The sequence below is a fragment of the Phaethon aethereus genome (genome assembly GCF_964289735.1).
Source record: "Phaethon aethereus genome assembly, chromosome: Z".
Lineage (NCBI taxonomy): Eukaryota > Metazoa > Chordata > Aves > Phaethontiformes > Phaethontidae > Phaethon > Phaethon aethereus.
Window position 1 is genome coordinate 15,612,122 of NC_138577.1, and position 13,391 is coordinate 15,625,512.

The 13,391-nt window shown below is 38.2% G+C and overlaps 1 protein-coding gene across 1 annotated transcript in view; it reads right to left on the reverse strand.

The window, feature by feature from the left end:
* Positions 1–723: 723 nt before the first annotated feature.
* NUP155 (nucleoporin 155) overlaps positions 724–13,391 on the reverse strand; it is a gene marked incomplete at both ends in the record, with an annotated part of 34,519 nt that continues 21,851 nt past the window's right edge. The window contains 14 exons of the mRNA XM_082013758.1: positions 724–862; positions 1,813–1,913; positions 2,674–2,810; positions 3,943–4,053; positions 5,045–5,165; positions 5,646–5,759; positions 6,032–6,161; positions 6,665–6,819; positions 6,954–7,058; positions 7,332–7,485; positions 7,918–8,053; positions 8,715–8,853; positions 9,503–9,694; positions 11,518–11,651. Coding sequence (XP_081869884.1) covers positions 724–862; positions 1,813–1,913; positions 2,674–2,810; positions 3,943–4,053; positions 5,045–5,165; positions 5,646–5,759; positions 6,032–6,161; positions 6,665–6,819; positions 6,954–7,058; positions 7,332–7,485; positions 7,918–8,053; positions 8,715–8,853; positions 9,503–9,694; positions 11,518–11,651 — 1,868 coding nt within the window. The remainder of the gene's footprint in view (positions 863–1,812; positions 1,914–2,673; positions 2,811–3,942; positions 4,054–5,044; positions 5,166–5,645; positions 5,760–6,031; positions 6,162–6,664; positions 6,820–6,953; positions 7,059–7,331; positions 7,486–7,917; positions 8,054–8,714; positions 8,854–9,502; positions 9,695–11,517; positions 11,652–13,391) is intronic.

Below are 13,391 nucleotides of genomic sequence, written 5' to 3' on the forward strand. Positions count from 1 at the left end.
GATACAACATATCTATTAGAATAGCATAGGGAAAATAATAGGCTTTTAATACTGTTCTTTCACTTGCAGTATGAATTAGATTGCTCTTTTCTGTAATTTCATCCCAAACATTCTACTAACAGAGGCAGGCTGTGTTTAAAGTGACACTTATGAAATAATAATCATCTTTGTTCTTGAAAGACTTGCCAATAAACTCATGCAGAGAGTTACGATTGCACCCTACTCCCTGGTCTGATCGCATTTGCAACCTGACTCATCTGCATGGGCCTTTATCATTACCTTGCCTTCTGCAGTTGTCATTTCTTGTTCTGATACTTGTAAAACAGCTATCAGGTAGATTCTACTTCCTACTTGTCTCCATTACTTCATGTTACGTTACAAAAGAGAAAAATATTTCCCAAATATTTTTAATCCTCAATCCTCAAGGCAAAGATCACACACCAAGTATTTTATTTCATCAGTATAAAAAAAAAGTTTTCTATTGTTAAAAATTTGGTAGTAGGAAAAGAAACTCCATTTGTCACATTTACCTTTTACAATTTGTAGATGCCTTTAGAATAGCACAAATACAGGCCACTCAATCGATAACTGCAGCAGGAGATACAACTTTCTCAGAATTTCTTTCCAAGGATTTGTTCCTCCAGAGATTCAGGGCAGACATCTGAACTTTTACTTCATTGTTCACTTTATCTGAGCTAATGATTCTGTTACTATATTAGTCAATCAGTGAAGCCGTTCTAATTTAGCCTGTAGTGATTTAAAATTCCCAACAGTAGTCTGCACCATCAGCGTTGGGCTCATAGACTGAAGTTCAACCAGGTAGCAACTTACAGCATCCAAGCAAACATTTGTGAATCGTCGCCTGTAAAGAAAACATAGAGTAATAACAAGCTCCTTTTTGTTTCTGTATCCTAGAATTCATCTGAAATAGAAAGTGACCGTTCTTTGAGTTCTAATGGAATAACACATCAGCAAGACATCTGTCAGTATTTAACAGTACTTAACAGTACTTAACTGCTTATTGGAAAAATTCATTTTTGAAATCTAATGCTTGTGACAGACATAATGGGAAAATAAAGGAATCATCACTATTCCTCTGATATGAAATATGAACAATAAAACATGATACAGTTAATAGCAATGTGAAATACTTACTTTAATATTTATACATTGATTCCGTTCCTATCTAAAGCAATACCTAAGTTATTAATTTAGATCACAATTTAAATAGTATCAAATCACAATTTAGGTATTAATATCTAAGTAGACCTTAAAATTAGACAACACTTACTAAAGTTCTGATAAGGTAGAGTATTTAAATCACCTAACCATAAAAGACCCCCCAAAAAAGAGAAAAGATAGATGTAAATGCTATATGTGAACGGGGGATATTTACATGTATATTTTCCAGAAAATCAGAAAACTTTATGGTTAGAAGAATTATCAAGACTTTGCCTAGTTCTCAGTTTTTCCCAATTCTCATTTTTCCCTACTTTTCCCAAATTCCTTCAGATTTGTCTGTATTACTTCTTGAAGTCTGCTGCCAAAACTTAAAAAATAATCCTCCCAGTTCCTCGTGAATTTTCACTGACGTGGGGAAAATAACCTTGATTGAAGTAGTTTATAGAGAGGACCCTACAAGCTTCTACCAACTGCTTTAGAATGAGGAGTCTCAATAATCCCTGCTAAGAAAGAAATACTAAATTCACCCAAAAGAAAAGAAGAAAAGCAGCTTTGGGGATTGCTGAAGTGTAGTGCTTTAGGATATTTTATATCTTTCACTACTAATTCGGATATAGTCACCCTTCTTACCTCAGAAGTACTCTGCTTGGGTCGTGTACATATCCTGATAATAACACGTGAATACACTCTAAAAGGTGTAAAGGCTTTTTCATTCTATTCCAATATGGGTCCTAAAATAAGATTCAAAAATATTAAGGAGACAAATATTAGGGAGAGAAAAAAAAAAAGCACGTGTGTGTACACACGCAAATGATCAGCTGTGGTAATTATTCATTCACTGTAAAAAATACGTTAGAGAAATGGGAGTTCTATCTTAACGCACATTAAGTCTATATTTAAATACTATTTTGACTTTTGAGTACTAAAACATACATGAATTTAACTTAGTTTTCCATTACCTAAGAGTCTGTCAAGTAATAGATTTTAGGAGGTTCTGAATTCCTTACACTGTAAAGGATCTGGGTAAAGAGAACCAAGTCAAGTCTCTTTGTTTTAATTCTGTTTAAGTCTGCTCTACAAGTCAGAAGTTAAAAATACGACTTCCTATTCTTTATGCCTATGGTATCATTAGAGAAGTGCAGTAAGATAGCAAATTTTAATCATTAATAGGAAACAAAATGAATGTATTCAAGAGACGCTGTTCCTTCTGCCACATAACATTTCTGATCCTATTTAATCTTAAATCAGCTTTAGGTGAAGTAAAAGGATTAGAAATTCTAAACAATCTTCCTCATTCTTTAGGACTGCAGTGAATAAAAACAATGGGGAAAAAAAAGCATCAGTAAGAGCCTTTGAGGAAAAACAGGTAAGAAAAGCTATGAAGCTGGTATTTTGACACATTCCACCTTACAATATTTTATGTTTCCCACCAAAGACAGACTTTGACAGTAGTTGAAAACAGAATTTTTATTTTGTGGTGATTTTCCTTACCCGTGCTTTAAACAACTGGTCATATACTTCAAGCAGCCTTGGCAGTGGCACTCCGATTTCTTGCATGGTATATGTTACAAAACCTACATCCCAGTTCAAAGTGCAGACCTGTTGCTCTAGAAACTGCACTAAAAAATCTGGAGACAAAAATAAAAACAATGGGATGTTTAAATTCCAACTAGTTAACTGGAGTCTGGCAAAGAAAGGCATCTGAAAGTGATATACTCCAACTTTAAGTTTCTCCCTTCCACACAGTTGGTGCCTTTCTCCTGTGAGGCACATGTAACACCTTCCCCCAGTCTGCACTGAGGGAAGAATAACAATTAACTATATATTATTCAGCAATAGTTGTTCTGTTACAATACTAAAAAATATTGCTCAGCGCTAAATATTCTTTTATTTTAGCAACGTAAAAGAACATTTAGTGCTGAGCAATATGTTTTCCAGGTTGTTATATCATACCAAGTTGTCAAAACATGTGAGCATCTCAAAAGCGGAAAGAAGCTCCAAAAAGGATGCAGAAATCGCCTGAATTGTGTTTTTAGAATCTGCCCCTGCAGATAGTAGTAGATACTTCAAAAGGCAGCAGATAAATGTTGTTGCCTAAAATCTTGTTCTATCTATAAATATACATTTTTACTTTTTTACTTTGAAACCAACAAACTTCACTGCTTTCTAAAATGGGATCTGCACAGCCATCCAAAACTAACTGTTGCTGCCTTCTAAGCTTCCTTTACCTCCCGTTCAGGGTGAAAACCTGTAAATTCTGGTTAGATCTCTAGACAAATTCTAGGAAAAACTGCCAAACCGTGCCTGTAAAAAACAGAAAGGTTTTGTAATCCTACAGTTATACTGTGTTTACAAAATCAGAAGCCAACAGGAATTCTATTTCTATGTTTTGTCTGACCTCCCTCTCCTCAACCCCTGGTCAAAGTCAATGTAGCAGCGAGCAAGTACCACAATGCTTTTGTTCCTCATTTCCTGGACAAAACTGAAAAGCACTACCAAAGTACCTTCGAGGTCAACTCCAGCACTAGTGACAGCTGAAATAATGTGTTGCTTCGGCTACAGCGAACAATTCTGCAAATAACTACAGTGATTATGTATCACAAGCATGTAACTGTGTATCGCCAAGTTATCAATATTCTTTCCTTTTAGATTTTTGAAAAAAGTTCTTAAGCTAGAACTTTTGTTAAGAGGCTAAAAAGAAAGCTGAGAGCCATTCATGTAATGCATATGCTTATTCACTATGCAGCCTTTACAACTTGCCTAAAGGAAAGTAACGCGGTGTGCCAGCATATATCTTTCCAAGCAATACCATCTTCAGGCTAAGTGCTTGCATTCTGTCAGTGGGGCTCAGGGACACACTATCGCTCAACTCTGAAAGTGAAAAGAAATCATTTGGAGAGAACTTGAGAAAAAAAGTTACACATTTTTTATACACAACTACACTGAGATACTGAAGTTTACTGCTAAGACATCAAAATCCTATGCTATTGTCAGTGCAAAATCAGCACATGGAAGCGAAAACACAACTTCTCCTGGTGTGTATGCATATATAGAGAGTCACAGTTTCTATGTTTCCTTACTTTTTAAGTAGAATTCTTAAAAACGAAACAAACCAACCGAACAAAATAACCCAACCCAAAACCCCACCACCAAACCCGACAACAGCAAACCCGCAAAAAACCACTACCACACCACATAGCTTTTCCCCCAAATCACCGTCAGTGCTGTTTGCACACCTGCAATGATGAGCACAAAATCCAAGGAAGAAAACCAAACAGGAAGAGAGAGTGAATCACCAACTCATGGTCAAGGGTGAGGCAGATTATCCCAGCTGAGTGGCTAGGCTTGCAGAGCTGTGCCCACTACTCCTGCTTCTCTGTAAATTGACAAAAACCTTACACTTCCACTCCTGCCAACATTAGAAAAATGCTGAACTCCCTGAAGAGTCTTTAATCTTTGTCACAATAAATGTAACGTTTTTATTATAATGTCCTAAACCTGAAACCTTCAGACAAAGTTTCACAGGCTTTCTGAAGTCCATATACGCTGGCATCTAAGAAGGGATGAAACGACTTCTTAAACGTTACCTGGAACATGACTATTCAAGCCAGACATGCAATATGCTCCAACAGACATGTAAAAATACTACTTTTCTGTCCTTCAGGCACACAAGCCAAAAGCTAGTAACATTAATGAATTACTAGTTAACTATGCTTACCAAATATATTACAGAACAGTGCAGAACAGATGCATCTTGCCTGCACAGCATATCACTAGCAGCACACAGTCCACCTTAAAAGCTTTAATTGTACCATTTTCCTATAGTTCGAGCTTGTGCAACTCCTAGTCCATTCAGACCTACCTTTCTCAATGATTTCTTGCCAGAGTGTTTGTACTAAGATAGGATCAGAATGACCCGCACAATGTATAATTGCAAGCTTACACTCTGAGAGCTTAAAAGGGTCAGCAAATTCTCCGTAGAGCTGAAAGAAAAATTACCAGGTTTTACATTTCAAGTAGGATAAAAAGGAAAATTTTAAAATCGGCTTTTCTTTTTTTTTGTATGGTAGACATCAGGCTAGTAAAAGTGCAACTTAAGTCACTGTTGTCAAACACAAAATGATTTTTTTTCACTACATTTAGTTTCACTTCTTCAATACAGTCCCCAATTTTAGAGGAAGTTGTAATCAATTGCTAAGAATTTTCCCAATCAATGAAGAAATCTAAGAGACTTAATAAAGAAGATAAACACATGGAAGAAATTAAAGTACTGATAACTGAAGGAATATCAAAGTAGGGAAAAAGGCAGTCTAGGGTAACAGACATTCTGAGACCAGGAATGCCAAACTCTTTCTCTATTACTTCTCCTAGTCAGCATAGGGTCATTCTTTGCAAAACGTTCCCCTCCTCCCTCCCCCCCAATTGTGATATCTTGATTTCTAATACAGAGCAATTTTAATCACCTTGGTTATATCCATCAGCTCAGCATCAAGCTGGGAGATTGCGTCTTGCACTGAAGAATGATGAGAATACTGCCGTTGTAATGTTTCTTGTATTTGAAGCTGGATCCTTGCAACCTTGTTTAAACAGAAAAATAAAATACTTCAGGACTCGATTAATTTAATCAAAGCTTAAGAATACATCCAGGACTAACTTTAACTTCTTTAAATGTAGAAATGTTTCTGTCTTAGGTACACCTGAGTCTCCTATCAACTGCATAACTTTGCCACATTGGGCAGAAAGCACAGAAATCTGTTTCTACAGAACTGGTAATAAAAATGTCATGTGCCAATGAGAGAAAGTGAAAGAACGTATTTACAGTGTAGCTTAGATTAACATTGTTTCTTACTTCCATTTTCTCTTCTAGTTCATGTAGGAATTCACCATCTGCACCTATTGAGGATATGGCAGTGGAACTTTTGGCACTCAAAATGGCACGTGCAATGTATTCAAGACGCTGCTGAAGAGAGATTTCTGTGCTGCAAAACAAATACTCAGAATGAAGTACTTAATATCACCATTTGAGGGTTAATTATAGTCTAACTAGACTCTGGGAATTAGTAAGTGGCTTCTCCTGATTTCAATGAATCATGCAGGACATTATCCAACCATGTAACCCCATCTTTGTTGCAGGCTCTCTTTTACTGTACTTCTCAACCCACTGCTCCAAAGTTAGGTGATCGCATTATAAAATTCTCCGGAAGAAACATCCACTTAACATACGTATTATAATTAGCTTGCAATGTATTCCCTGTTGCAAGTACCGTAACATAAACATGTAATTTCCTTCCAGTAATGGCCTGGATTAAAAACTAATATATTCCATTCATTCAGATGTGTTTTAGCAAACATCCTCGGGCCCTGGCCTTTTCTTGTCCTTGGCCTTTTCTTAAAGTACCTACACATAAGGTTTTGATTTTGGTTTGCTTGTTTCTTCCCCCAATTACCTCAGTATATGCAATAGATCACACATAGTCCATACCTATGCAGGTCAGCCAGCTTAGCCAAGACTCGGGCCGCATTACTAAAATTTCGGTTCTTTTCAAAGTATCTCCACAGTAAATCCATGTAACGAACTTTGTTTTGGTCAATCTTGGTCATCCGCACAAGGTAGGGTTCCAAAAAGGGGGCAGTAACCTGCAAAAGTCATAAAGATAACGTCTCTGTTCTTGCTCTCTCCTCCTTTTTAAAGCATCAGCATTATTACTATTAACTTTTCCAGCTCAGTGGAAGCCTCCACGAAATGATTTGTTGCACAGAGATGAGCTCACCTGTAACAGTTTGTCAGCCAAGTCAACTTGTATCAGCCAGTTGTAAAGTGCAATGCTGAAGAGTTCATCTGTTGAACGCTGAGCCAGCTTTAGCATTTGTTCAAACTAAGGGAAGAAAAGGCTAGAGCTGTTATTCCAGAAGCGGTTACGTTATGTCAGGCACTGAATACCTATGCAGCAATACTTAGGTTCATGCTATTCGCTTGTCATCATTTTTATGCAACACTCCGCACCTAAAGAAGACAATTCATGACAAGTCTTGACTTTCACCTACGTCGCTAAACTATTCCCTAATTTTTAAAAAATAACAAATTCTACACCCCTTCAAATCACCCTGTTTTCTGCAGTGGAGTCTTGATTGTTTCGTGAGTTTCTTACATGGTGCCCTGCTTCTTCATTGCTTAGCATGTTGGGGTCAGATGACAGCACCGGAGGACCTGGCTTTTTGGGTACACTGGGAGACTGAGGAGCAGCTTTGCTTTGATTCACTAACTCTTGAAGGGTGTCAGTGATACACTTGTAGCTGTTCAGTCTGTAAACAGAGTAAAAGAAAAGAAAAGCCTCACAATTTTCATGGCAACTCTCTATGAAATACTCTTCCGAAATGTTGTTACGGTATGCCTTTGTAAACACAATTGCTAAACGTAAAAAAGATCACAGATTATTGTCAGCTAGTTGCCACAACCTCGTTTGTTCTCGGTCATCCTTCTAGCAAGTACTTCTGTCATGTTCAGATCACAATGTCTTCTGCATCTCTCAGGTTACCCTCTGTTCCAGGTTAAGTTGGTGCCATATTAATGATAAACAAGGAGAGCATGCTGGGCAAAAACCTCTCCATTGTGCCCCTTATTATTAAATGCATGTTTGCCATTACCCTGCGTACCTTCCCCCAAAAGAGTTACTGTTCCAGTCACTGGAAATAAAGCACCCCAGGTAATGGTAGTAAGGCAACCTGAAAACTTGCCTCTCTTGAAAAGCTTGGAGTCCAACAAGATCCTCTTCTGGTTCTCCATTTTTATAGAAATGAAGGCCAAGACCTTGGGGATCTTTCTTCTCAGCTGCTGTAAGAGAGAGTTCTACTACTCCCTCATAGAAACGCACTAGGAAAAAGGAACAAATATGACTGTTCATTATTGTATTAAAACTATGACAAAATGGTAAGTGACATCAAACACCTCCCATTTTAGCAAGCAAGAAAAAATAAATCTTATTCACTTTGGTCTGTATCCTACAAAGGTTTGTGCCTGCACTTAACCTTGTGGGATTATATGCAAGTTTGAAGTTATGTATTTGTGCAGAGGCTGAAGTCTGGGCTGTTACAACAGTTGTATCTACATTTAAATTATGTACTAGCTCCTACTGCACAAACAACATTCAGAACCATCTTTCAAACAGCACATTTGGTATAAAACCTTACTTGCAAAAGCACAGTCTTTACCCTCTGCTTACGTACAGACCGACAATTTTCCTAAAAATGTTTTTACCACATACATGAAACAAATGCACGCTGCAGTGTGGGATAAGTGGATGCGGATATTTTTATACAGAAGTGGGCTTTTTTATTGATCGGTGAAATCTAGAAAGGCTTTAAACAAGAACAGGTTGACACACAACAGTTGTAAGAGTTATTATGAAACTCTTTATGGTAAAACACTATGAAAGGAATTGAAAGTTAGTAAACAAAACAAACAAACAAGAAGTGGGCACAAAAGGACACTACAGAAACTACCTACCGGAACACGATCAGTGATTGCCTCTTACCTTGCCTATATTGCGCACAAACGTTAGCAAGGTCTACTTGATTGCTGATCTTCTGGTACTCTTTCAGTGACTCTCTTAGCATCTTTTCTTTTTCCAGTTTGCTTGGAGCCTGCCGTGACCGCTGAAGCAGTTCGTTTGCCTAAAAACAAATGGTGGGAAAATGGAGATTATTCACATAAACACATCAGGAACAGATCATGGATATTGTTGGAAGTTCAATGAGTTGTTACTCCAAACTTCAAAGCTGAAACAGTTGAAACATCATCCCCTCAAAAGCACTCTCTTGTCACTTGATAACACTCAGCTTCCAGCCGAAAGACTGTACAACAGCACTAGAGAGAAGGTCTGAAGACTTAAACAGACAACTGGTTCCCCATTCTCCCCTCACCAGTTACTTTTTCCAAATTTATTTGAAGAGCTTCGAAGAGTGAAGGTCTTCTACACAATTATCTTTCCACAAATTCCATGAAACTAGGCAGCAGACAGAAAACAAGAGACTCTGCTGACGGAAGACTGGAGTAAGAACACATTTTATCAACACCACAAAGACAGTTTTATTCAACATCACAGTGGAGTTAGAGACCCTAAAAGTGACTGCAAATGCTTCAGACCAGAGCTCGCCTCATTTTCAGCATTAATCAGCTGCAAGACACAAATATGCACATGGCTTGCCTTCATCAGTTCTTGTACTCCTGGAACTACTTGAGCACAATGATTTACAAGCTGCCCAACTTACCTCATTTGAACATGTTCTTACATGGTGCTGTAAAATCCGGAAGCGCGCTTACCTTGGAACACACAGCATCATCAGTGCTATAAAGAAGAGGACAGATATCTTGCAAATGGGCAATGATGCCATCCACAGCAGCGTTATCTCTGATATAACAGTTTATGAGAGAAGCGATGAGTGCTCCAGTCAACTCTCTGTCTCTAATTACCAAGTCTTTGAAAGCAGTAATCTTTAGATGTTCTTGAAGTTCCTGAAGACAGACAGAATTTCATTAGTTGACCAATGTTTTTACTTTCTTCTGTTTAGAAATGTCACAATGGCACAGTAGCAAAGTGAATTGCTTCCAGTAAATAAAAGCAGATTAAACTCCAATGGCTCAAGTGCACAGCATAGAAATACATTATTTAAAATACACATTATGTAGCAAAATGGAAATAATAACAAAAGCCCTATCAATGAAGGCACTAGGCACTTGGGTGCCCAAGTACAGTGAGAATTCCTCTTAGCAGACTCCCTCTGCCATCTTCACTATGTGTCACTTCTGTTTCAGATCTCTGCGAGTAGGAATGGAATTAGCAGTTCCCCTTGCTTCACAGGGCACTGTCAGAATGCACACCCTACAAAATGAGTATGTCACGGGTTTTAACAATGGGAACCATCAGCGTATTGTCACAGGTGAAAAAAATGGCAGATGCATAAAAAGGGGGAATTTAAGAAATTTGAGGACTGCGCTCGTTATACTATTTGATATTGCAATTACATTGAAGGTTATGATTTTTTTAATTATTAGGAATATTTGCTCACACAGAGTTGCTAGTAGTGTCTGTGCAAGAGCACTAACAGCATGGAAATAGTAGTACAAAAACTCTAAAACTACTGAAGACTGAGGAAAAGCTTCTATTTGTTAAACAATTAGTTAACTCCTTGTCCAACAGAACAGAAAAGCTGCCTGTGTTAGAAATCGTGCTAACTCCCCAAAGCAACCGTGTGAAGAGCTCCAGCTTCTGTGCATTGGTAAAGTTTAAAAATTGTTCTCTTTATCAACAAAGAATACAACGCCTCAAATAATTGATTCTCCTGTCAAGCGCTAGCACAGAGTGCCTATTATTCAAATCAATAGCTTCTTCAAGGGCTGGGTGCAAATTCAACATTAGCAAAGGGTACACAGCAGCAGCACCCATATCTCTGTAAGCTTCCTTCCTTACAGACAAGGAGGGACTGAAGGAACTGGGGTTCTTTAGCCTGGAGAAGAGAAGGCTCGCGGGACAGTGTGTGGGATCTTACTAATATTCATGGGACGGCGTAAAGAAGGCAGAGCCTGACTTTTCTCAGTGGTGCCCAGTGACAGGACAGGACACTATGGCCAAAAGCTGAAGCGAAGGAAATTATGCCTGAACATAAAGAAGATTTTTCTTACTCGAAAGGTGGTTGAACACTGGAACAGGTTGCCCAGCCAGGCTGTGGAGTCTCCATCGTCGGAGGTATTAAAAATCCCACTGGACACGGTCCTGGGCAACCTGCTCTAGTAGACCCTGCTTTGCGCAGAGAGGGCAGATAATGTCCAGCGGTCCCTTCCAACCTCAGCTGCTCTGTGATACATTCTGCATCCCTACTTACACGAAAGGGCAAGGGTTTGAGACTCTACAACACTACTGCTCTCCACTGTTAAAGCTTTACCAACACCAAGGCAAAGAGTGAACTCCTCTCGGCTGGACAACATGGGTCTAGTCTTTCCACCACATTTTGCAGAATGTGCTGAAGGTGAAAACACAGTAATTTATAAAGTCAGACTCACTATTAACTGTCAATAAAAGCAGAATTAAGATCTATTGTGAAAGACACTTCCAGTTTGCTAAAATTGGCTGATGAAGTCAATACTACATGTCAGTCTTGTGCAAATAAAACTCTTGCAAAATAAACTCTTGGAACCTGAATAAAAATCCGTATGTGGTTTAAGATTCATGACAAGTTTCTCAACAAATTAAAGTAATGCTCCTTCAGGAATATTTAGGTAGCAAAAGAAATTCAGGTGTTACATGCTAACAAATTAAAACCCTATGACTCAGATCGTACCTTCTGAAGCTCACCCACAACAACACTAAATTGGTGCTCACATAGCAACTTCCATAAAGCCAATGCCTGGCAGGTTTTGTGAACAAGCTGCTGGATGCCTTGAAGTGAGGTCTTCTCAGTTAGCTGTGCCTCAGCTGAAAAAGCAAAGACACTGTCAATAAGTAACTGTTCTACATGTTTCAAATCAGCATGTAAATTTCTGAGGTTTTCAATATCAACCTCTTTAAATTTCTGATTTCTTTTTTCTCTTCTATTCCTGATTAAGGCTGCCTGGCTCTCTTTGGAGGGAAGTGCAATGCTGACATTTCCCCAAAACAAATACCATCTGTTCACATTTATTTCAAACTATGCAACACAGGAGGAGTGCTTTCTGAAAAACAAGTATGGCTTTGAGTGAGTGCACTGGATTTACATATCAGTCTTAAAAGTTTTGCTTGTTTTTTTCATAAAGTTATTATTATAAACGCATTCATGATGAACATCAAAGAAATAAAAAGAAAACCGTACATATTCCCTTTTTGTTGGATTACTTCTATTTGCTTTTAGAAAGAACAATTACAATTACAGCTTGGGTCAACAGTGTCTACACTACCTTTAAAGGAAAAACAACTACTTCGAAAACTAGTAACATTTTAACCTGGCAAGATGGGTGATATTCACGGAAAGAATAATATGGATGTACTTATTGCATGGGGGGAACATAACTGCAACAACTTCTCTTTGAGTGCTTAACAGTTCAGAAATGAGGCAGCAATCATTATATTGTGTCATTTAGGAATCCAAAAGGGTTTATGGGCTTTGGAATGCGTAAAAATGAAAAGTAGAATTCCTAAATGTCTACTGAATTCGACATTATGATTAAGAAAAATTTACATTCATGCTATTGAAAATGAGCAGTTCCGAAAAAGAAGTAGAAATTAAAAGCCAGGATTACACCCACATGGACCACAACCATCTTTAGTTCTGTAACAGACATCAACAACCTCTCACAACTTGCCTGCAAGTGCTGGGCAAAAGCTACGCTACAGGAGGACATGAGCTCAAGCGGGCTGTGTGATGGGGCTCTTCTTCTAAACAAAGTTTGTAGGCATTTCAGTGACTGTAACTTAGGCTACTAGCATTACAATATTTCTTTTTACACAAGACAACATACTCGCTTGTCTCACAAGCAAATTGCTTAACAATTGCTATCCCGAAACTATAAATGGGTGTGCAGCTACTCAGTATTGCAATGAGGAGATGAAACAATCTCATGGAACACAGAGAACATTAGAAGGCAAAAAAGGAGACAGGTAAGCATGCAAAGAAACCTCTGGTTTTGTATTTCAAGATTGTCTCAGTGGGGAAAATAGGAGAAAGAGGACACGTGTCTACACAGAACAGAAGGTTGGTTCTTTGTATGAGAGAGCGGGTGTGTTTTAAAGTTCAAGCACTTTTGTTTTAGCTTAATAAATTCAGAGATACAACTTGCGTTTTGCAGTGGCTCAGGACCAGTACATGCTGTGGACTGCTTTAACTAGCTGCAATATTAAAGCTTTTGGTATCAAACTGAAAGGTACCATGTGCAGCATGTAAGAAACAAATTTCTTGCCACAGTCAACCTAAAGTTTGGAATGTTCCTCTAGATTTGAGTTTTCATTCTGAGTATATACTCCACCTCTAGTACTGTTGCATGTAAATGATTTTTCACATCAAAGTCACTGCAAAGGCACTGCTCCTGGTGGAACAGTATGACATGGTATGGAAGCAAAAGGAAGGGTCTAGCAAAGTTAGTTTCCAAACTACAAGTGTTTCTTCTGAAGAACTTGATACTGAGTATGGCATATTGATTCATGTCAAATTTGTGTGGAAAAAAGGCATTATTAGGTGAAGGT